The sequence below is a fragment of the Podarcis melisellensis genome (genome assembly GCF_964234715.1).
Source record: "Podarcis melisellensis genome assembly, chromosome: 4".
NCBI classification, from domain to species: domain Eukaryota; kingdom Metazoa; phylum Chordata; class Lepidosauria; order Squamata; family Lacertidae; genus Podarcis; species Podarcis melisellensis.
The window spans coordinates 104,594,464-104,618,965 of record NC_138531.1 but is presented as its reverse complement, the minus strand read 5'-3'; the positions used below and the strand labels follow the sequence as shown (position 1 = coordinate 104,618,965).

General features: G+C 46.9%; 1 protein-coding gene across 3 annotated transcripts in view; it reads left to right on the top strand.

Annotated features, from left to right (window-relative positions):
- LOC309369162 (uncharacterized protein) overlaps positions 1–23,610 on the top strand; it is a 78,156-nt gene extending 54,546 nt beyond the window's left edge. The window contains exons 1-3 of one of the 3 annotated variants that reach the window (XM_081909898.1): positions 2,365–2,382; positions 10,937–11,063; positions 19,301–23,610. In XM_081909898.1, the coding sequence (XP_081766024.1) occupies positions 19,327–20,958 (1,632 nt within the window). In that variant the 5' untranslated portion in view covers positions 2,365–2,382; positions 10,937–11,063; positions 19,301–19,326 and the 3' untranslated portion in view covers positions 20,959–23,610. Of the gene's footprint in view, positions 1–2,364; positions 2,383–7,627; positions 7,753–10,936; positions 11,064–19,300 lie in introns of those variants that run through there. The other 2 variants (XM_081909897.1, XM_081909899.1) reach the window with 2 other exon arrangements.
- The last annotated feature ends 892 nt before the right edge of the window (positions 23,611–24,502 follow it).

The window sequence follows — 24,502 nt, the reverse complement described above, 5'->3', positions numbered from 1 at the left end:
TGGGCTGGATGAATCCCTAGCCGGAATTAAGATTGCCGGAAGAAATATCAACAACCTCAGATATGCAGATGACACAACCTTGATGGCAGAAAGTGAGGAGGAATTAAAGAACCTTTTAATGAGGGTGAAAGAGGAGAGCGCAAAATATGGTCTGAAGCTCAACATCAAAAAAACGAAGATCATGGCCACTGGTCCCATCACCTCCTGGCAAATAGAAGGGGAAGAAATGGAGGTAGTGAGAGATTTTACCTTCTTGGGCTCAATGATCACTGCAGATGGTGACAGCAGTCACGAAATTAAAAAACGCCTGCTTCTTGGGAGAAGGGCAATGACAGGCCTAGATAGCATCTTGAGAAGTAGAGACATCACCTTGCCAACAAAGGTTTGTATAGTTAAAGCTATGGTTTTCCCAGTAGTGATGTATGGAAGTAAGAGCTGGACCATAAAGAAGGCTGATCGCCGAAGAATTATGGTGCTGGAGGAGACTCTTGAGAATCCCATGGACTGCAAGAAGATCAAACCTCTCCATACTGAAGGAAATCAACCCTGAGTGCTCACTGGAAGGACAGATTGTGAAGCTGAGGCTCCAGTACTTTGGCCACCTCGTGAGAAGAGAAGACTCCCTGGAGAAGACCCTGATGTTGGGAAAGATGGAGGGCACAAGGAGAAGGGGGCGACAGAGGACGAGATGGTTGGATAGTGTTTTCGAGGTTACCAGCATGAGTTTGGCCAAACTGCGGGAGGCAGTGGAGGACAGAGGTGCCTGGCGTTCTCTGGTCCATGGGGTCACGAAGAGTCGGACACGACTAAACGACTAAACAACATCATATCACCCCTTAACCTCCTCTTCTCCAGGCTAAACATGCCCAGCTCCCTTAGCCGTTCCTCATAAGGCATCGTTTCCAGGCCTTTGACCATTTGGGTTGCCTTCCTTTGGACACGTTCCAGTTTGTCAGTGTCCTCCTTGAACTGTGGTGCCCAGAACTGGACACAGTACTCCAGGTGAGGTCTGACCAGAGCAGAATACAGTGGCACTATTACTTCCCTTGATCTAGATGCTATACTCCTATTGATGCAGCCCAGAATTGCATTGGCTTTTTTAGCTGCCGCGTCACACTGTTGGCTCATGTCAAGTTTGTGGTCAACCAAGACTCCTAGATCCTTTTCACATGTACTGCTCTCAAGCCAGGTGTCACCCATCTTGTATTTGTGCCTCTCGGGGTTTTTGCCCAAGTGCAATACTTTACATTTCTCCCTGTTAAAATTCAACTTGTTTGTTTTGGCCCAGTTCTCTAATCTGTCAAGGTCGTTTTGAAGTGTGATCCTGTCCTCTGGGGTGTTAGCCACCCCTCCCAGTTTGGTGTCATCTGGAAATTTGATCAGGATGCCTTTGATTCCATCATCCAAGTCGTTGATAAAAATGTTGAATAAGACCGGGCCCAAGACAGAACCCTGTGGCACTCCACTAGTCACTCTTCTCCAGGATGAAGAGGAACCATTGATGAGCACCCTTCGGTTCGGTCAAGGGAAGGGGAAATGGCATGCTATTGAATGTTTGCCTAGCAACATGCTTAAGAAAGTTTTGGTTATGATGAGAAGAGGATTTATTTATGTTGAGCTTCTCTTGGTTCCTCCTTGGCAGCCAGTGCCATTGTTTCAGCAGTGCTGGAACTCAGGACCCGCTGCCTTGAGGGACATCTAAGAGCAGTTGGGAGGTGGGGGACTCTCCTTCTTGTGGGTTTCTAAGCACAGATCGGACATCTGCCATGGATGCTTTAGCTGTGATTCCTGCATTGCAGGGGGTGGGACTGGATCAGTGCCGTATCTAGCGGGGGGGGGGGCGAGGAAGTCCCCCCAGGGGTATAGGCACCTCCCTGCCCGCAAAATCGGCTGTCAATCTATGGGGGGGAGGGGGCGCGTCCCCCCCCATTGCACTGGCGCATTCCCCCCCCCGGAAAAGCTGCTCTGGTCCAGCCGGGAGGGAAAGTGGAGGGGGGAGGGTTTGGGGGGGGAGGTAGTTGCACAGGCTCCCCACTCCGCCCCAGTTGCTCCCCGTCTCCGGACCTCCACTCCCCCCCCCTTTCTGCGCTTCAGCGATGGATTAGAGAGACCCTTGGCGAGCCGGGATCTGTTCAGGGGCGCAGCGGGTCGGTCAGGATGTGCAAAGGGGGGGGGGGCTGAGCTGGCGGACTCGGCTTGGCAAGGGTTAAAGGGAACCGAGCTGCCTTCCTAGAGAGGACAGGAAGCGGACGGGGGGGAGGTCCTCCAGAGGCAAGGCCCCCCCTGCCCAGTCCTTCCCTGCTTGGGTGTCTCTCCTGAAGGGGCTGTATCGCTGTCTCTCCCGGGATCTGGTGAGTCTCCCCTCTCTCTCTCTGGGATCTGGTGGGGGTCCCAGGGCTGCAGCACAGGGGAGGGGGCCTGGGGGGCCTGATCTGCTCCTGCAGGGGGGGGGACCCCAAGTCAGGGGGGAGGAGAGGGTCCTGCCAGGGAGGGGCCAGGGCTGCCACGCTCTCCTTCCTGCAGACCAGAGGATCCCAAACTCAGTTGGCCTATCAGAAAAAATGACTCCCCCGAAATCTCCTTCTTTAAACAAAGGAGTCCCATTGCACAACAGAGGGAACATGTGCAAATGGTTTTCCAAAGCTGGACGAGGAGGGCGACTAGCCCCCCCCCCAAAAAAAAAAGTGGGAAAGAGAGGCCAGGAATAAGGAGAGGGATCCCAGCCCAGAGTCTGGCTGCTGCATTGGGGACCAGTTTCCCAGTGTCTCCCAGGGCAGCTCCCCACGGAGGCCACTGCAGCAATCCCCTCGCACCCAGAGCAGGGCATCCCAGGACCACATCCTCTCTCTCCCAAAGGGATTGTTGCTGGAAAACCAGCCGGAAATGGGCGCTGCTCCTCACTGAGCCTCCAGGGACCTGGGCATCAGTAGCTGTGTGTGTGTTGAGCTATCTAATAGAATAATCATAATAAATTGCCAGCCTAAATTTCAAGAGAGATGTCTTTGGACCCTGTCCACTTGGCCCTCAGGGGGTTGGCCAGATACATACCTGGCCCTTGGAGCAAAGGAAAAGGGACCCCACCCAGGAGTCTGCCTTGAGAGTGGCAGAGAGTCCAAGTGCAAGAAAAGGAGACAGAAGCAGGGGAGAAATGTGCCCAGACGTGGGGGTGGGGGGAGAACAACTCCTGAGGACCCCCGGATGAGGACCCCCACTAGAGCCAAGCATCCATTTTTCACAAGATACAAATGACTCCCTTGTCAGTCAGTTCTGACTTCTTCTTTTTTAAAAAATGATTTTTATTAATTTAGAACAAAACAAAACAAACATATAATTGCACGTCCAATTTTCACAAATTACTTCTTTTCTGGACTTCCTTCAGCTTCCCCCAAAATCGTCCATAGTTATTATTCTTGTTGCGCATTTCATAATTTGTATTGACATTAATAATATCCTTAATTTCCTTCTCTTTAGACAATACTTCTTGGTTTTTCATAGAGCTTTCTTAAACCCCTCTAGCGTTATCTGTCCCTCACTTATACTTTCCAGATATTCCACAAATTTCCCCCAGTCTTCGATGAACCTTTGGTCTCTTTGATATCTAATTTTCCCAGTCAGTTTGTCCAACTCAGCGTAGTCTAACAGTTTCATTCTCCATTCTTCCACCGTCGGTATTTCCTGTTGTTTCCATTTCTGAGCCAGCAGCACTTTTCCTGCAGTCATTGCATATTGGAAAAATTTACAGTCTTTTCTCTTTATCTCCTTTCCTAATATTCCTAACAGAAAGGTCTCTGGTTTCTTTAAGAATGTATATTTTAAAATTTTCTTCATCTCATTATATATCCTTTCCCTGAAATCTTTCACTTTCTTGCATTCCCACCACATATGATAAAAAGAGCCTTCCATGTCTTTACATTTCCAACACTTATTACAGGTCTTATACATTTTTGCTAATTTCACCGGTGTTATATACCATCTATAAAACATTTTCATGACATTCTCTTTTAATATCATACATGCTGTAAATTTTAAGTTTTCTTTCCATAATTTTTCCCAATCCTCAAATTGTATATTCAATACCCCTGGCCCGGTGTATCCTGACCGACTTAACTTCCTCGTCTTTCAAATTCCATTCTAGCAACAATTTATACATTTTGGATAAGATTTTATAACCGCTATTTATTATTTCAATCTAAAATTTTGAATCCTTGTCAGCATATCCGCCATTCTTAATATCTTTCTTAAACATTTCATTTATCTGAAAATAATGCAACCAGTCATACACATTTTCTTCAACCTGTTCATATGGTTTCATTTTCCATTTTCCCCCTTCTTTGAATAACAGTTGACCATAGGTAATCCAATTACCTCTCATATTAGTTTTTTTAACACTCATAACTTCTAATGGAGATAACCAGTGTGGCACTTTAGGTTCTAATAGATTTTTATACCTATCCCATACTTCAATCAAAGGACCTCTGAAGATGTGGCTCTCGAAACCTTTATGGACCTTTATGGCGTGCCACCCAAATCTGTTGTCAAACCCTTCCAGGTCTAACAATTCTTTGTTTTCTAATTTTATCCAATCTTTCAACCAGCAAAGGCAAGATGCCTCATAGTATAATTTCAAGTCCGGCAGGGCAAAGCCTCCTCTTTCTTTTGCATCTGTTAGTAACTTAAACTGAATTCTCAGCTTTTTGCCCTGCCAGATATATCTCGAAATTGCTCTTTGCCATTCTTTGAAAATCTTATTTCCCTTAATTACAGGGATAGTCTGAAATAAAAATAACATCTTTGGGAGCACATTCATTTTGATTGTAGATATCCTGCCCCAAAATGACAACTTCATCCTTCCCCACACCTCTAGGTCCTTTTTTATTCCATTCCACACGGGTTCGTAATTTTTCTTATATAGATCTATATTTTTTGGGGTTAACCATATTCCTAAATATTTCACCTTTTTGACCACCTCTGTTTGTTGTTGCATTACTTCAATTACACTTTGATCCATGTTCTTCACAATCATTTTCATTTTTTTCTTCTTTAATCTGAATCCTTCATGCATTTACTTTACGGAAGCATTTAATGTTTGATGCATTACTGTATTTTAATATTTTGTTGGAAGCCTCTTAGAGTGGCTGGGGAAGACCACCCAGATGGGTGGGGTATAAATGATAATGTTTGTGGGGGGTGGGGGTGGGATGGATGTTTGGTTGGGCTTGGGGATTTTAACATCCATGCCGACACGACCTTACAAGGGGCCGCTTGGGACTTCGTGGAAAGCATGGCCTCCATGGGGCTGTCCCTGAATAAGTCTGGCCCAACCCATAGCTGCGGACATGCCTTGGACCACCGCCTTGCCGACGTGGGGTTCCAGGGCACAGTCCTTCAATGGCTGCGCTCGTTTCTCTCTGGTCGGGGACAGAGGGTGGCGCTTGGGGGGGAATTGTCATCCCGCCACTCCTTGGTGTGTGGTGTGCCCCAGGGTGCAATACTCTCCCAATGCTTTTTAACATCTTTATGCGCCCCCTCGCCCAGCTTGTCCGGAGTTTTGGGCTGGGCTGCCATCAGTATGCTGATGACACCCAACTCTATCTGTTGATGGACGGCCACCCGGACTCGGCCCCAGACACACTGATCAGATGCTTGGAGGCTGTGGCTGGATGGTTTCGTGGGAGCCGGTTGAAGTTAAATCCTTCGAAGACAGAGGTCCTCTGGCTGGGACGGGACGACATGGGACTAAGGGGGCAACTCCCATCTCTTGCGGGGGTGCAATTAGTGCCAGCACCGTCCGTTAAGAGTTTGGGTGTAATCTTCGATACCTCCCTCTCCATGGAGGCGCAGATTGCAGCTATAACAAAGGCGGCATTTTTTCATCTCCGCCAAGCTAAGCAGTTGGCTCCTTATCTCTCTCGCCCTGACCTAGCCACTGTGATCCACGCGACGGTCACCTCCAGACTGGATTATTGTAACTCGCTCTACGTGGGGCTGCCCTTGAGACTGACCCAGAAACTCCAGCGGGTGCAGAATGCCGCAGCGAGACTCCTTACGGGGTCTTCGCTTAGAGATCACATTCATCCGGTGCTATACAAGCTGCACTGGCTCCCGGTGGAGTACAGGATCAGGTTTAAGGTGCTGGTTTTAACCTTCAAAGCCCTATACGGCCTAGGGCCCTCGTACCTACGGGACCGCCTCTCCTGGTATGCCCCACAGAGGAACTTACGGTCTTCAAATAAAAACACCTTGAAGGTCCCAAGCCACAGAGAGGTTAGGCTGGCCTCAACTAGAGCCAGGGCTTTTTCGGCTGCGGCTCCAACCTGGTGGAACGCTCTGTCACAAGAGACAAGGGCCCTGCAGGACTTGACATCTTTCCGCAGGGCCTGCAAGACAGAGCTGTTCCACCAGGCCTTTGGTCAGGGCGCAGCCTGACTCCCTCCTTTGGCAATCTTTACAAGACTTTAGTTTATGGTTGCCATTAATTTTGATTTTAATTCATTTTTATAATGTTTTATAATGTTGTACTGTTTTAGTGTTGTTAGCCGCCCTGAGCCTGGCTTCGGCTGGGGAGGGCGGGATATAAATAAAATTTATTATTATTATTATTATTATTGGACCTGGTGTTTACCTCTATGGATGTTGGTGATCTGACACTAAGTAAAAGCGAAACGAAAGAAGTGCCATGGTCAGATCACTTCCTGGTGCAACTGGACTTCTCCGTGACCCATCCCCTCTGCAGGGAGGTGGGACCAATTCGGATGGTCCGCCCCCGCCACTTAATGGATCAAAATGGTTTCCAGAGAGTGGTAGGGGATGCTTTATCCCAAGTTGATGGCCTTTCAGCTGATTACCTGGTGGCCCGCTGGAATGTGGAGTTAACCAGGGCTATTGACTGTTTGGCTCCGAAGCGCCCTCTCCGATTGCATGGAGCCCGGAGAGCCCCATGGTTTTCCACGGATCTGAGGGCAATGAAACAATCGTTGAGACGGCTACAGCGCCGGTGGCGGATGACCCATTCCGAATCTAACCGGACACAGGTTAGAGCTCAACATCGAGCCTACCAAGTGGCGATAGCGACAGCGAAGAAGACTTTCTTCACCGCCTCTATTGCATCTGCAGAAAACAGCAGCAGGAGACTTTTTCAGGTGGTTCACAATTTAGTGGAACCACCTGCAACATCGGGGCCCAGTACGGGCCACATATTCTCCTGCAATGATTTTGCAAAGTTTTTTGCAGATAAAATCGCTCAGATTCGGGAAGAAGTAGACTCCACCGTGGGAGCAGGGCCGGGGCGGGAGAGTGCTAGAGTCCTGTCTAGTCAAATTGTGTGGAATCAATTCCAATCTGTTACCTCCGAGGATGTGGACAGGCTGCTTGGACGAGTGAAACCAACCACCCATCTCCTGGATCCTTGCCCATCCTGGCTTATAAAAGCTAGCCGGGAAGGACTGGGCGATGGGCTTCGTGGGGTGGTGAATGCTTACCTCCATGAGGGAGCCTTCCCAGACCCGCTGAAAGAGGCGGTTATTAAACCGCTTCTTAAAAAACCATCTTTAGATGCAGCGATAATGGCCAACTATCGCCCAGTCTCAAATCTTCCATTTGTGGGCAAGGTGATTGAGCGAGCGGTTCCTGAACAACTCCAGGCACGCCTGGAAGAAGCGGACCATTTGGATCCCTTCCAGTCGGAATTCAGACCTCATCATGGGACTGAAACTGCCTTGGTCGCACTGGTTGATGATCTCCGGCGGGACAAAGGTGAGAGCTGTTTCCTAGTTCCTAGATCTCTCAGCGGCGTTTGATACCATCGACCATAACATTCTTCTGGACCATCTTGAGGGGCTGGGAGCTGGGGGCACTGTCATACAGTGGTTCCGCTCCTTCCTCCTGGGCCGTGTTGAGAAAGTGGGGGGGGATGAGTGTTCAGACCCCTGGGCTCTCACTTGTGGGGTGCCTCAGGGTTCTGTCCTCTCCCCCATACTTTTCAACATTTACATGCAGCCGCTGGGAGAGATCATCAGGAGGTTTGGGCTGGGTGTTCATCAGTATGCAGATGATACCCAGCTCTACCTCTCTTTTAAATCAGAACCAGTGAGGGCAGTGAAGGTCCTGTGTGAGTGTCTGGAGGCGGTTGGAGGATGGATGGCGGCTAACAGATTGAGGTTGAATCCTAACAAGACAGTAGTACTGTTTCTGGGGGACAGGGGGCGCGCTGGTGTGGAGGATTCCCTGGTCCTGAATGGGGTAACTGCCCCTGAAGGACCAGGTGCACAGCCTGGGAGTCATTTTGGACTCACAGCTGTCCATGGAGGCACAGGTCAATTCTGTGTCCAGGGCAGCTGTTTACCAGCTCCATCTGGTACGTAGGCTGAGACCCTATCTGCCTGTGGACTGTCTTGCCAGAGTGGTTCATGCTCTGGTTATCTCCCGCTTGGACTACTGCAATGCACTCTACGTGGGGCTACCTTTGAAGGTGACTCGTAAACTACAACTAATCCAGAATGCGGCAGCTAGACTGGTGACTGAGGGCGGCCGCTGAGACCATATAACACCGGTCTTGAAAGACCTACATTGGCTCCCAGTACGTTTCCAAGCACAATTCAAAGTGTTGGTGCTGACCTTTAAAGCCCTAAACGGCCTCGGTCCAGTATACCTGAAGGAGCGTCTCCACCCCCATCGTTCTGCCCGGACGCTGAGGTCCAGCGCCGAGGGCCTTCTGGCGGTTCCCTCATTTCAAGAAGCAAAGCTACAGGGAACCAGGCAGAGGGCCTTCTCGGTAGTGGCACCCACCCTGTGGAACGCCCTTCCAGCAGATGTCAAAGTGATAAACAACTACCTGACATTCAGAAGACATCTTAAGGCAGCCCTGTTCAGGGAAGTTTTTAACGTGTGATAGTTTACTGTATTTTTGGCTTCTATGGAAGCCGCCCAGAGTGGCTGGGGAGGCCCAGCCAGATGGGCGGGGTATAAATAATAAATTATTATTATTATTATTATTATTATTATTATTATTATTATATTAATAACAGTTGTTGTTGTTGTTAATTGAATTGATATACCACCCTTCATCAAAAGATCTCAGGAACATTGAAAACATAGAACTCATAAAAAGTATACAAACGATACATCACCTCAAATCCTTTAATCAGGTGAGTTTTCTCCTTTGGAAAGAGGCAGGTGGAATCTCCACAGTTGCTAATAGAATAACGTTGAAAGGCTAGTGAAATATGGGGAACCCAGAGCATCTGCTTGGCATGCAGTATTATTATTATTATTATTATTATTATTATTATTATTATTATTATTATTTACTGGAAGGCAGGAGCAGCCAGGCTGATTCACATCACATAAATCCCTTACGTTGCCTCCACATTGTGCATTGCAATCTTCCCTCTAGGAGGGCTAGAGTATGGCTACCAGATATTTTTCAATGAATCTGGGGACACTCCCCCCCCCCAAGCTGAGTAGCAACAGGGAGTCAGTAGTGGGGATGGTGAGGCAAAAGACCCTGGCTCGCTCTCCTTCTGCCAGAAGCCCCCCTCCCTGCTTGTCTCTCACAGCCAGGAGACGTCTGACAATGGAGGAGCAAAGGCAGGCTGCACTGTTGGATCGCTTGCCCCAGAGCAGAGGGGGCTTGGAAAGCTGTGGGGAGCCGGGGAATTCTGCTCTGATTTCGTGAAGGAAGAGGCTCAGGGAATTCTGCTCAATATTGACCCAGAGCAGAACTCCAATGTATAGTTAGCAGAGTAAAATCTAAACATGTTGCAGGATCCCCCAAAATAGATCAGAGGCAATTATATTTCACCCAGCAGAGCTTTACTCCTACTGAAGACAAATGAGGATACTAGTCACAAATCAAAAACGTTCAGGATTGGCCCTGTCCATAAGAAATCCAGTTGCAGAAGCCTTAACCTAAACTTACCTAAATTTACTGAAACTTATTATAAGTCTAAACCTTAACACTTAACCTTAACCTTAGCACATACTATGTACAGAACACCAGAAGGAAGAGAGAGAGACAGAGAAAGTGAAACCCAGGCTCCTTCTGGCCTCTTCTTACAGTCAGCATGACCTTGACAGAAGAGATGACAGAACCACTTTAACCCAGCTGCACTCAGCTTCTCTGAAGGAATAACGGAAAGATCAGGAACTTTCTGCTTGTTTCTTTTACACAGAGAAGCTTCCGGAACCCTCTTGAATTAAATAGTATAGGAAATATCAATATCAGATCCATACTTTCTGCATTAAGAAATACAAACTGACAGACCCTCTGGGAATGAGCTGCTCTTCTCATGAGGCCTGAAACTCAGCCAAGTCTGTGAATATCGTGTTCCTGCTGATAAAGAGTAAACTCCGGCTGTGAAGTGTGGGATTTCCTGCCCAGATAACTCTGTGACAACAGCCTTCTGAATGTCGCCAGTAGGATTCATCTGTAGTTGCAGTTTTCATGGAATCCTAGAGTTGAAAGGGACAAAAAGGGTCATCAAGTCCTGCATTGCAGACGAGAACAAATAATGTCCAGGATTCACCTAGCCAGCCCCATCTGCTGCGAAATATAGCCTGCCCCCCCACTCCTCGATGCCCCCAGGAACCCCTGGAATTTGGCTCTAGAGCACTGGGAGGGAACCTCCCCAGAACAACTCACGAGGAGAGGAGAAAGTGGATCCTTCCATCAGGGAAACTGGGATTCTTGCATAGGCAGAATAACTTGAAAACCACCAGGAGGAGTACCACCTATTTGCACAAAGATGAATGCCCATAATTAAAACATAGAATAAAAGAATTCCATTAAAGTGTTAACATAAGCATCCATAATTAAAATGTGCAGCAAAACCATCGTATTGAAACAACACAGCAATTAAGAGGAAGGAAAGAACAGAGCATTGTGTAGCAGATCATATTGATCCTGTCTCAGAGGAGGACATTTCCCTTTCTCTTTTAGGGTGCAGTTTGCTTTGAAGACATCTCTGTTCGTTTCACGGACGAGGAGTAGGCGTTGCTGGATCCTGACCAGAGAGCTCTGCATAAGGACGTCATGGAGGAGAATCGTGGGATCGTGGCCTCTCTTGGTAAGTCTCCCTGTGGGATCGTCCTATCTGCCTGGAAATTCAAAAAATGCCTCTATGTGACTAACCTCATACATTTTCACAGAGCTCAACAGCGCCCCCTCCAACACCTGGGAACCTAACACCCCCACAATAAACCTAGAACAGTAAATTACTGTTTTTTCTTATATATATAATTAAAAAATTATATTCCCTTTAATATCGTACATTCGCATCATCATTATCCACTACACCACCCTGGCTCTTTGGAGCCTCAACTTCCTTCCCTGCCGCCTCATGGCTTTCAAAATTAACCTTTATATCATTGCAATTTGTACATTTTCCAATTCTTATTACATTCATTACAGAATGGCTCAAAATTTAAATATAGAAAGGTAGAAAATTTCTCATTACAAGTCTTCAGACAACCCTGCTAGTGATGTTAATTGCTTACAATAGTCTTTCAGATATCGTATAAATTTACTCCAACCCTTTTGGAATACTTAATCATGCTGGTATTTCTGTCAGTGTCACCAGATATGCAAAGTCCATTATTTTCATCTGCCAATCTTCTAACAGAAATTCTCACCATGTCAATTAATACTTAGTTTGGGAACCTTTAGCTTTAATTCTGGCCTTACAACACCTTCCCATGGAGTGAAGCAAGTTTCTTAGTTCTGCAGCTGTAATAATGTGAAACCAAGATGGAATTTTTGCCTCTATTAATTGGGCTTTATTGCTGGGTTCCTTCTGACTAACACGTTTCTTTAGTTGGCTCCATAAATTTTTTATTGGGTTAAGGTCTGGGCTATTCCCAGGCCATTCCAGCAGTGGAATTGATTCTCTTGAAACCACCTTTTGCACACAGCAGCAACATGACATGGAGCTGAATCCTGCTGAAATAGAAAACAAACAAACAGATTGAAAGGTGCTGTAATGGGATAAGGGGGCTGCTCGTGCGTAAGCGTTTAAGCCCTCAAAGCTTTGCCATCAGTTCCTAAACTCTCCCAGTCCGCGGAGCCATGGGTGCATGGCTACCTCAATCGCTGGCAGAATCCGTCAGTGGGCGCTTCCGGAATTTACGCCAACATAAGAGTTCCTTGACGGAAACTCTCCTTCTGGATTCTCTGCGTGACAGTTTCCTGCGCGGAGTAGGCGTCCCCAGCGGAGGTCCTGAGCCCTCCCCGCTGTTCTCACTGGAAGCATCTTGGAGCCATTCCTCCGCCTGAGTTTCTGCAGGAACTCTCCCTCTCCCCCTACTGGTTCCTTCCTCAGCATCCGAAGCTCTCCTAGCCTCCTTGAGCCCTTCCACCACCTGACTCTCCGATGGCAGTTCCCTGACATCCACCTCCCCTCCAGGACCCCCCTCAACCCCCATTTCCCCCTTTTCTCTGGGCGGCGAGGCTGGGAACCCCTGGAAAGAATCCTCCTCATCTTCGGATGACTCGAAAACCGCTCTCCACCAACTACTGTCCCTTCTTCCCCCATACTCTTCCCCATCTGATTCTTCTTCCTCTTCCTGTCCTGATTCTGGGAACCCCGCGAACTCCTCTTCCTCATCAGTGGTGCCGAAGTGTTCCTCCCAGAACCTAGCCAAGGGCTGAGGCTTCCTTGGGAACCGGCGATGAAACGCTCCTACTAATACCTCATCTTTGACCGTTTCTGCTGGTACCCAGGTATTTTCGGACTCCGGTTCCCCTTCCCATCCCACCAAGTACTCCACCTGTTTCCCCTTCCACCGAGAGTCGAGTATTTCTGCTACATGACTGCTGCGCTCCCTCTCTTCTACTTGCGGTGCCGCGGGAACCTCACCTTCACGTCCCGAAAATTCCCGCCCCTCCCGGTATGGTGATAGTAATGACCTATGGAATACTGGATGCAGTTTCATGTTGTCTGGCAGCCTGAGTTTAAAGGCCACCGCATTGACCTGCTGAATAACCTTGAAGGGTCCCAATCGTTTTGGCCGCAATTTTTTGCAGCCCCCCTTGAACGGCAACCCTTGTGTTGACAACCACACCCGGTCCCCCACCCTTATGGTCTCTCCTTCCCTTCTGCTCCTATCTGCCTGCTTCTTGTATTCTGCCTTGGCCCTATCCAAATTCATTTTGAGCTGTTGATGTATTTCTTCCACAAAATGTTCCGCTGCCGGTACGCTCCATCTTTCCCCTCCTTCCCCTGGAAAGGCCCTGGGGTGACGCCCATAATTAGCCATAAATGGACTCATGCCCGTGGACACATTTTCCGCATTATTGTAGGCGAATTCGGCCAGGGCTAATTTCTCTACCCAATCATTCTCTCTGTCATTTACATAACACCTCAGATATTGTTGCAGAATACTATTTGCCCTTTCCGCCTGCCCATTAGTTTCTAGGTGTCTGGCGGTTGAGAAATTGACCTCCACATGCAGTAAGCTCATGAGCTTCCTCCAGAACCTGGACGTAAATTGTTTCCCTCTGTCTGAGACCACCCTCAAGGGGGCGCCATGCAACCTAAAAATGTGTTTTACACATTTTCTTCCGCCGTTACCGCATGTGAGCAAGCTATAAAGTGGCACATCTTGGTTAACAGGTCTACCACTACCATTACCGCAGTTTCCCCCTTGGATCTTGGTAAATCTGTCATAAAATCTATGGAAACTGCCTCCCATGGCCGTTCGGGTGTGGGTAATGGTTCCAGCAACCCCGCCGGTGCCGCCCTCTCCCCCTTTGCTCGCTGGCAGCGGTCGCACCCCCTCACATACTCTCGTACATCTTCCCTCACCTTGGGCCACCAGAATTGCCTGGTAACTAACCACATTGTTTTGTGTTGCCCAAAGTGCCCCGCGGTGGGGCTGTCGTGCAGTTGTTTGAGTACTCTACCCCTCAATTCCCCTTCTGGTATGTACAAGGCCCCCTTGTAGGACAACGCCCCGTCCCTTTCTTCAACCCCCCCGGGGTTCTCCCCGGCTCTCCTGAGCCCTCTGAGCTTATCTTGGGCGTATTCATCGTTCTCTGTCCCTTCTACCAGTTCTCGTTGCCCCACCAATGCTGCCCCACACACCCAGTGGTCCTCGGGGATGACATGTCTCTCTTCGGGCGCCTCCTCCCCCTCCATATACTCTGGTTTTTGAGAGAGAGCGTCCGCCCTTACGTTCTCTGGCCCCGGTACGTAGCGAATCTCAAAATGGAATTTGGAAAATTCCTGTGCCCATCGCACTTGTCTCTGGTTCAGTACTCTGGCCGTTCGCCAATATTCCAGGTTCTTGTGGTCCGTGCACACCTGGACCTTGTGCTGCGCTCCTATCAACAGGTGCCGCCATCGTCGAAACGCTTCGGAGCCAGTGTGGTGTAGTGGTTAAGAGCGGTAGTCTCGTAATCCTGGGGAACCAGGTTCGTGTCTCCGCTCCTCCACCTGCAGCTGCTGGGTGACCTTGGGCCAGTCACACTTCTCTGAAGTCTCTCAGCCCCACTCACCTCACAGAGTGTTTGTTGTGGGGGAGGAAGGGAAAGGAGAATGTTAGCCGCTTTGAGACTCCTTAAAGGGAGTGAAAGGCGGGATATCAAATCCAAAACTCTTCTTCTGTCGTACACTGTGTAGTTCCTTTCGGATTTATTCAACTTCCGCGAGAAGAAGGCACACGGTCTCCAATCCGACCCATCCTTCCCCAGTTGGAGCAGAACCGCCCCTACCGCTCGATCTGATGCATCTGTTTCCACCCTCATCGGTTTCTGTAGATCCACGTGCAAGAGCTGTTCTTCCGAAGCGAACGCTTTCTTTAGCCGTTCAAACGTTCGCTGCGCCTCTTCCGTCCATGCAGATTTCTTCTTACTACTGAGACAATCGGTCATGGGAGCCGTTAAGTGGGCAGTTTTTGATGAACTTCCGATAGAAGTTTCCAAACCCGAGGAACCTCTGCACGTCCTTCCTGGTTCTGGGTGTCTTTCTTTCCAGTACCGCTTGGACCTTGCTTGGATCCATGGCCAATCCCTTGTCTGACAAACGGTACCCCAGGAATTCTACTTCTCTGGTATGGAACTGGCACTTCTCCAGTTTTACCCACAGCTGGTTTGCTTGCAGCCTGCTTAGGACCTCCCGGACATCTCGGACATGCTGCTCTTCGTCCTCTGAGTAGACCAACACATCGTCTAAGAAGGCCACACAGTTCTTATAAAGCAAAGGTCCCAGCACGTGATTCATGAAGGATTGAAAGCAGGCTGAGCCCCCCTGTAATCTGAAGGGCATAACGAGATACTCAAAGGCCCCCAAGGGGGTGAACATGGTGGTTTTCCATTCATCCCCTTTCCTCATACGTATCAGGTTATAAGCCCCCCTCAGGTCCAGCTTGGTAAAAATCTTTCCCTTCCTCACCCGGGTTAAAATGTCGTCAATCCTGGGCATGGGAAAGGCCACAGGTTCTGACACCGAATTTACGGCCTGGAAGTCCACGGCCAGCCTGGGTTTAGTAGTGTCTTTTTTGTTCACAAAAAACACTGGGCTGCCCCCCACCGCTCTTGACTCCCTGATGAAACCTCGTTTCAGGTTCTTGTCTATGAACTCCCTTAACTCCTGCATCTCCCTGTCTGACATGGCGTACAGCTTGCCCACTGGTAGCTGGGCTCCCGGGAGTAGGTTAATTTGACAGTCAACGGGTCTATGCGGGGGCAGTCTATCTGCTTCCTTCTCACTGAAGACGTCACTCAGGTCGGCGTATTGTCGGGGTATTTCTCCCTTTTCCCCCACCGCCATCCCTGCCAGACTGGCCCTAGCCAGCCCCTGCATTTCTCTTCTCTTGCAGTGCTCTAGGCAATGAGCTGACCATCCCACTAGCGGGTCATGTAGCGCCAGCCAGCTCATTCCCAAGATGATGGGAGGTCCCGCTAGTGTGGCTACATGAAATGCAATGACTTCCGTGTGCCTTGCCACTCTCATTGTCATGGGGATCGTCTGTTGGTTTACTTCCCCTCCCAGCAGTTCCCTCCCGTCAATCATCGTCACCTGCAAGGAAGGACTTAAGGGCAGCGTCTGTATCTGGTGCTCTGACGCAAACTCCTTACTCATGAAATTGCAGGAGCTGCCTGAATCTAAGAGGGCTTTTATCGTGAGTGGATGTCCGTTGGGTAGCTCTAGCAGCACCTCTACGACGAGAGCAGCTCTTGGGGGTTCAGGCTTGGGCACGTTCACTGATCCTTGACCTGACTGCTGTGCCCTGTCGCTGGCAGCCAGGCGTTGGCTTTTACCTGCTCCTTAACCCCCTCCTCCTCACTCCCCACAGCCCCCACCATTCCTTGCCATCCCTTCCTTTGTGGGCAGACCCTGGCAAAATGTCCTGGCTGTTGACAGAGGAAACATTTTTTGGCGCTCTTCCCCTCCTTCTGCCCTTCGTTAACATTTGAAGTTCCGCGCGCGCTCGCCCGCCCCTCCAATCTCCATTGGTTCCACTGGCGGGGAAGGTTGCGCCGGCATCTCAGGAATGCGGAAATCATTCCAACGCTCTCCTCTCCCTTCCCGCTTCTCCAGAGCTCTTGCCTGCTGGCGTGCTCCAATCGTAAGCACTGCCTTGGTCAGCTGATCCATGGACTCCGGACGGGGCGCGCGGGAAAGCTCATCTTTCACCGCTGGGGCTAGGCCTTCTTCAAACAGCATCTGCATCGGGTCCGAAGACAGGTCCCACCCCAATTTATGTATAAGCATGGTAAACTGTGCCCAATACTCTCAGACGGATTGATTCCCCTGTTTGCACGCCATTAGCTGTCTGCGTACCACCCCCTGTTCAATCTGGCTGGAAAACATCAAGTCCATCGCGAAAAAGAATTTTCTCAAGTCTTTTAAGGCGTCATTATTTGATGCCATCAGGGGCCTCACCCAATCTCTAACCCCCCCCTCGAGGTGCCCAATCACAAAAGCCACTCTCGATTCCTCATCGGCAAAGTCATCGAACTGCAGGTTCAGTGCATACTGCATCTCTGTCTTAAAGGCTTGGTAGCTCCTTGGGTCACCCCCGAATTTCTGTACCAACCCCGGTACCTTCCTTGCGATGGGGGGTGGGTTTCCCCTGTGCATCCTGTGCCCTCCTTTCCTCGAGCCGTGCCATTAGCAGTGCCAGCTGGTGCTCCAACGCTCTGTTTCTCTCCTCCAGAGTTGGTCCCGCTCCAGCTCCTCCTGCTCCTCCGGCTCCGGTTGGGTTGCTCATGATGCCTCTCCTTCGCACAAGCAGCGTCAAGGACTGCCGGATTGCTGTAATGGGATAAGGGGGCTGCTCGTGCGTAAGCGTTTAAGCCCTCAAAGCTTTGCCATCAGTTCCTAAACTCTCCCAGTCCGCGGAGCCATGGGTGCATGGCTACCTCAATTGCTGGCAGAATTCGTCAGTGGGCGCTTCCGGAATTTACGCCAACATAAGAGTTCCTTGACGGAAACTCTCCTTCTGGATTCTCTGCGTGACAGTTTCCTGCACGGAGTAGGCGTCCCCAGCGGAGGTCCTGAGACCTCCCCGCTGTTCTCACTGGAAGTATCTTGGAGCCATCCCTCCGCCTGAGTTTCTGCAGGAACTCTCCCTCTCCCCCTACTGGTTCCTTCCTCAGCATCCGAAGCTCTCCTAGCCTCCTTGAGCCCTTCCACCACCTGACTCTCCGATGGCAGTTCCCTGACAGGTTCAGTATCTGGGAAAAGATCACATGTGGAACGCTTCAGTTTGGGCTCAAGTATTTCATTTATGTATTTTGGAGCATTTACATTCCGTTTTATGCCACAAATTCTGCCCACACCTTTTGCTGCCATACAACCCCAGATCATCACACTGTCTGGGTGTTTCATGGTCGGTATAATGCAAGTAGGATATAAATCAGGGGTCGGCAAGCCTTTCCCCGTCTGGGCCAGTTCACTCCCACAAACCGGATCCGTGGGTAAGATCGCGCGCATGAGTGCGATCTCTCCTGTCTGCATCTCTGCAGAAGTGATTGCCGGCACCTCAGAAGTGAGTCCCTGTGCTGCGCTGCCCCGGTTTAGCGCAGCACATGGGAACCTGCTGAGCAGATGGCTCTGTTCGGGGGGGCGCTCGTGGGCCGCTTTTGGCCCATAGGCCACAGATTGCCAACCCCTGATGCAAATCTCTGATTCTTCTCCTCGCATATTTCATGCCATCAGTACCAAGCAAGGAGATTTGGGTCTCATCACTCCAAATAACACTGTCCCATTGTTCTGCTGTCCAGTTAACATGGGTTGTAGCACAGTTTAATCTTTTCCACCTTTGCTTGAGAGATAATGGCTTTTCCCTTGGAATTCTAACATTTAGACCAGTCCTTGCACTCAGCTTCACATTACATTACGCCATGTCATCTTGTAAACACCCAAATGATTTTCTTCTGTCACGTTTGCAGTCTCTCCATTCTTCGATCATCACTTGCTGTTGTGCACCTTTTCCTGCCTTTACCAGTCTGATTTTGTAGTGACTGAATCTCCTTATACCTCTTCAAAAATTTGGAAAGGCCAGTTTTTGTTACGTTTCCCCCAATCTTGCTTCTAATTTCTCCATAACTATAGCCTTGTTCACTTAATAGTACTATTTTACGTTGCTTTATGTTTGACCAGTCAACTCTTTGTGCCATTTTAAATTTTTTATCATGTTCTGCAAACTCGCTAAATGAAAGAACACAAAAGAACCAACAACAACTTGATAGCAATCACATAACACACTGACCAAACAAAATAAAAAAAATCCTTCCAGTAGCACCTTAGAGACCAACAAGGTTTGTTATTGGTATGAGCTTTCGTGTGCACGCACACTTCTTCAGATACCAGCTCCTACCAATAACAAACTTAGTTGCTCTCTAAGGTGCTACTGGAAGGATTTTTTTTATTTTGTTTCGGCTAAGAAAGATCAACATGGCTACCTACCTGTAACACTGACAAAAGTCAACCTAAGCAAGTTTGCTTCCTTTTTCTAGTTATTTGGCTATGACTTTTTAATTTAATACAGATAATTGAACAAAGTTTGTTGCATTACATTCTTGATTAAATTATCTGTCCATTGCTAAATAATTTCACGTTATTACTCCAAAAGAAGTGCTGTTATGAGCCATCAAACCTCTGAAATACACTTTCCCCCAAAGGCTTCTAAAATTTTGGCCACTACTATATATTAAAAACAACAACATTCAACAACCATTAGAATCTAATAATAAATATGTTGGTTAATGACAATCAACAAAGGTAATGAACACTCACCCAACTCCCTTCAGTTCTTCATTTGTTCTTGAGGCTCTAATCCCTTTTTGCCTCCATTGCAGATTGAGATGTATTGGAAATCGAGAACATGGGTGACCAAAAGAAAATCCCCAGAGAGGAGAAGCCACGGAAAAATATGGAGTATGGAGACAGCTGCAGTCACAGCTCCCATTCCACATCCCATCAAAGAAATCTCATTGGCAAGAAACCCTATCAGTGCATGGAATGTGAAAAGAGCTTCAGGAAGAACGCCCATCTCACTAAGCATCAGAGAATTCATACAGGGGAGAAACCCTATCAGTGTGTGGAATGTGGAAAGAGCTTCAATCAGAGGTGCTCTCTCACTGCACATCAAAGAATTCATACAGGGGAGAAACCCTATCAGTGTGTGGAATGTGGAAAGACCTTCAGTCTGAGCTCCTATCTCACTGTACATCAAAAAATTCATACTGGAGAGAAACCCTATAAGTGCATGGAATGTGGAAAGAGCTTCAGTTGTAGTGCATCTCTCACTTCCCATCACAGCATTCATACAGGGGAGAAACCCTATCAGTGTGTGGAATGTGGAAAGAGCTTCACTGATAGCTCCTCTCTCACTTCCCATCAAAAAATTCATACAGGGGAGAAACCCTATCAGTGCATGGAATGTGGAAAGAGCTTCAGGAAGAGCTCCTCTCTCACTTCCCATCAAAGAATTCATACAGGGGAGAAACCCTATCAGTGCATGGAATGTGGAAAGAGCTTCAGTCAAAGCTCCTCTCTTACTTCCCATCAAAGAATTCATACAGGGGAGAAACCCTATCAGTGTGTGAGATGTGGAAAGAGCTTCACTGAAAGCTCCTCTCTCACTTCCCATCAAAGAATTCATACAGGGGAGAAACCCTATCAGTGCATGGAATGTGGAAAGAGCTTCAGTCATAGCTCCCATCTCACTTCCCATCAAAAAATTCATACTGAGGAGAAATCCTATCAGTGTGTGGAATGTGGAAAGAGCTTCCGTCAGATCTCCGTTCTCACTTCCCATCAAAAAATTCATACAGGGGAGAAACCCTATCAGTGTGTGGAATGTGGAAAGAGCTTCAGGAAGAGCTCATCTCTCACTTCCCATCACAAAATTCATACAGGAGAGAAACCCTATCAGTGTGTGGAATGTGGCAAGAGCTTCAGTCAGAGCTCCTCTCTCACTTCCCATCACAGAATTCATACAGGGGAGAAACCACATCAGTGTGTGGAATGTGGAAAGAGCTTCATTCAGAGTTCTGGTCTCACTAAGCATCACAGAATTCATACAGGGGAGAAACCATATCAATGTGTGGAATGTGGGAAGAACTTCACTAATAGATCCGCCCTCACTTCCCATCAAAAAATTCATACAGGGGAGAAACCCTATCAGTGTGTGGAATGTGGAAAGAGCTTTAGTCAGAGGTACTCTCTCACTTCCCATCAAAAAATTCATACAGGGGAGAAACCCTATCAGTGTGTGGAATGTGGAAAGAGCTTCAGGACGAGCTCCCATCTCACTTCCCATAAAAAAATTCATACAGGGGAGAAACCCTATCAGTGTGTGGAATGTGGAAAGAGCTTTAGTCGGAGCTTCCATCTCTATATCCATCAAAGAATTCATACAGGGGAGAAACCCTATCAGTGTGTGGAATGTGGAAAGAGCTTTAGTCGGAGCTACTCTCTCACTTCCCATCAAAGAATCCATACAAAGGTTTGAAAAACCATTATACAGCTTTAGGAGAAAGTCAAATCAGCACCTTTTAAACCAGGCCTTTGGCTGATTGACATGTGATGTCCTTTTAAAATGTGGTGGGGAGGGGGGTTTACAGATGTGTATTGTGTTTTTATATTGTGCTTTTATGTTGTAACTGTCCTTAGACCTGTGGGTGCAGGGATTAGGAGCCTACCCTTAGAGGTCGAGGGGTCTTTGCCCCCCAATAATATATTTGAAGGCCCCCCCAGTTGGTAGGCATTGACATTCCAATGGCATGCATGCATCATGTGATTTATTGTGCTAGGCGGGCCTTACCTGATCCCCCCACCAATATTTTATTCAATTCAGCACCACTGGGTCGAGTATTATACAAATTAAATAAAGACATAAATCACCTTCCTTTGCACATGTTCCAGCTTGTCAATATCCTTATTTATTATCATTTTTAATATTTATGTGCCCTTCATCTGAAGATTTCACAATATAAACATACAAGATGAAAGCATGGCTTTCCCAAAAACAAATAAAGCCAGAGAAATCTCTCCTCCCCTTTTTTTGGATGGAGTTACAAACTTTGTTGATCAGGGGAGAACTGTTAAAATAGTGCATATTGATTTCAGTAAGGCTATTGACAAAGTGCCCCCATGAAATATTTACATGGAAGCTGGTAATATGTGAGCTGAATGAGGTAACTGTTAGGCGGATTTGACTGACCAAACCCAAAGAGGACTCCTTCATGGTTCCTCATCATCCTGGGAAAAGTGACAAGAGGGGTGCTGCAGGGTTCTGTCCTGGGCCCGTTGTTGTTCAACGTCTTTAAAAATGACTTGGATGAAGGAACTGAGGGGGTGCTCATCACATTTGCAGACAACACCAAATGGGGAGCGGAGGCCAATGTGGTAGAAGGCAGAATCGGATCAAGGACAGGAATAGTACCACTTTATTCTGCCTTGGTCAGGCCCCACCTAGAATACTGTGTTCAATTCTGGGCGCCACAAGTTAAGTATCTTAAATATTGGTTGCCTGGAGAAATCAAAAGGTGGGGAAACACAATCCATATTCCTTTTATAACATGTGGCCAATGTATATTGAATACATGTAGTTTTTTTATACTGTTGTAGGAATCCACCCAGCACTCAGTAATTGTTATTAAACATTAAATATGGGGCGCTTAAGCACTACCCGCCCCCCGATCTCTCAGAGCGAACATACCTCTGTGGGCGGGATCGACAAATAGGATAGCTTGAAGAACACACCAGCCCTGTGTGTACCTAGAGAGAAGCACTGTATATATAGGGATAGTAAGTTGTGATGGCAGTGAGTCGTGCACGAGTGCAGTTCATTTATAAAGTTGGTTTTATTCCAAGAAAAGAACAGATTACCAGGAGCTCCTCTCCCACAAGCTGGTTGCCATTACGATGATGACTCAACTAAGTTCTCAGTGTCACGTTTCATCCTACAAATGCAACGTGGGAGGAACCTTCTCTTCATACTCTGTGACAAATCACATCCTTTTTCCTGCTCTTGAATACTCAAAGGCTGGCCCGCCATTTCTGAGAGGCTATCAGTGGAGTTCGGCCTTTCACCTACATTCTGGGAGAGTCTTTCCATGACAACCTCCCCCCCTCTTTGCTCTGGGCCATCTTCCAACCCTGGCAACTGCTTGGAATCAGAAGCTTCCTGTATCCTGACATCAGTGTTTATATAGAGAAGAAATAAAAATGTCAACTAATACCAAGAAAGGACAGCCAAACCCAACACTCCTTACTTTAATGGCAAGATGCCGCTCCGTAGTGTTTGAGCTTCTTGTGGTGGTGAAAGACTTCTTGGAAAAGATATATAATGAGTTGAAAAAAATGTTGAAAAATACATTTATTAAAAAACCAGAAGCCTTTCTACTTGGAATAATAGGACTGGAATTGCAAGAAAAAAATGGTTGGCTGTTTTTGTATGCCACTACAGTGGCAAGACTTTTATTAGCCAAAAATTGGAAATCGCAAGAGATACCAACAATAGAAGAATGGCAGATGTTGAACTTTTTGGAGCTGGCCGGCCTGACTGGAAGAATCCGTGACCAGAAAGAAGAGGAGACACAAGAGGACTGGAAGAAATTTAAAGACTATTTAGCTAAAGATTGTAATATAAGATAAAGAGAAATTTCTTGGAAGTAACAATTAGGTTTAGGAGTAGAATAAGAATATGTTGTTAATAAACATTAAGGATTAGAATATTAATAAAGGAGAAGTTGTTAGTAAATGAAAGAAGTTAATATTATTAGAAATATGAATTTGGAGAACTGCTAAACTGGTGATATAATGAAATTCAGGTAGAGGGGATTCAAGGAAGTCAGTTATGAATGAAATGAAATTAGGATTTGTAAGTAGAAATTCTTCTTTATGTGTTTTTGTTTGTTTTTGTGTATTGTAATGTTTTTCTTTTTTCTGGTTTTTCCTGTTTATGTGGTAAATGTGAAAACCAATACAATTTTTTTGGGGGGGGGGGGGAGAAAGAGAAGAAAGAGAACGAGGACAGGAAAGTCCAGGAGGATAAGAAAAGAAGCAGAGTTTCCCACAACTATATTACTGTAATTAAGTGCAGTTTTATATTTGATGTTGATATTTGACTTTGTGTCTAATAAAAATTCATAAATTTGAACATTATATCGTGGAACATCAATGGTTTGAACAATAAGGTAAAAAGGAAGAAAACTGAGCGTATCTTAAGAAAGAAAAATTGGGATGTCATTGGTCTCCAGGAAACACACATAGCAAAGAAACATGACAGAGTTTTGATAGATAAGAAATTAGGAACAGAATACATAGCTTCAGATGTTTCCAAAAAGAGAGGAATAGTTATATATATATATGTATAAACCAAAAGATAGATGCAAAAATCCTACCTAAAGATGACAAGGGAAGAATATTAGGAATACAATTGACAAAAGGCAGAGAAGAAATCATTTAATATTTATTAAGATTTTAAAAAACAGACATAGAATTACACAATACATTTCACAAAAATCATGTAACAATCTAAAAACAATTAAAAAGTGAAGAAGAAAAAACACACATAAAAAATGAATATATAAAAAAGAAGAAATGACAATAGCTAAATATAAAAAGAAAACAGAAAAGGTTTAAAATTAACTCCAGATTTCAATCATCCTTTATCTCATTTGCTTGATTCTTTGACCTCCTCACACCTCCCCTTTTGTATTCCCATTTAAAAAGTCCTTTCAGCAAATCCTTACCCTCTGTCATTTTTCATAACTCTATATCATCACCTATTGTAAATATATATTTTTAACCATTATCAATCCATACTTGCATATTCTTAAAAAGCTTTTTACCAATACCACTTATTTTCCATCCAACATCATTTTAACATTCCTTAATTTTACAGTATTTCTGCAAGTAGTCTTTAAATTTCTTCCAATCTTCTTCCACCGACTCTTCTCCCTGGTCACGGATTCTGCCAGTCATTTCTGCCAATCCCATACAGTCAATCACCTTCATCTGCCATTCTTCCAGGGTGGGTAGGTCTTGTG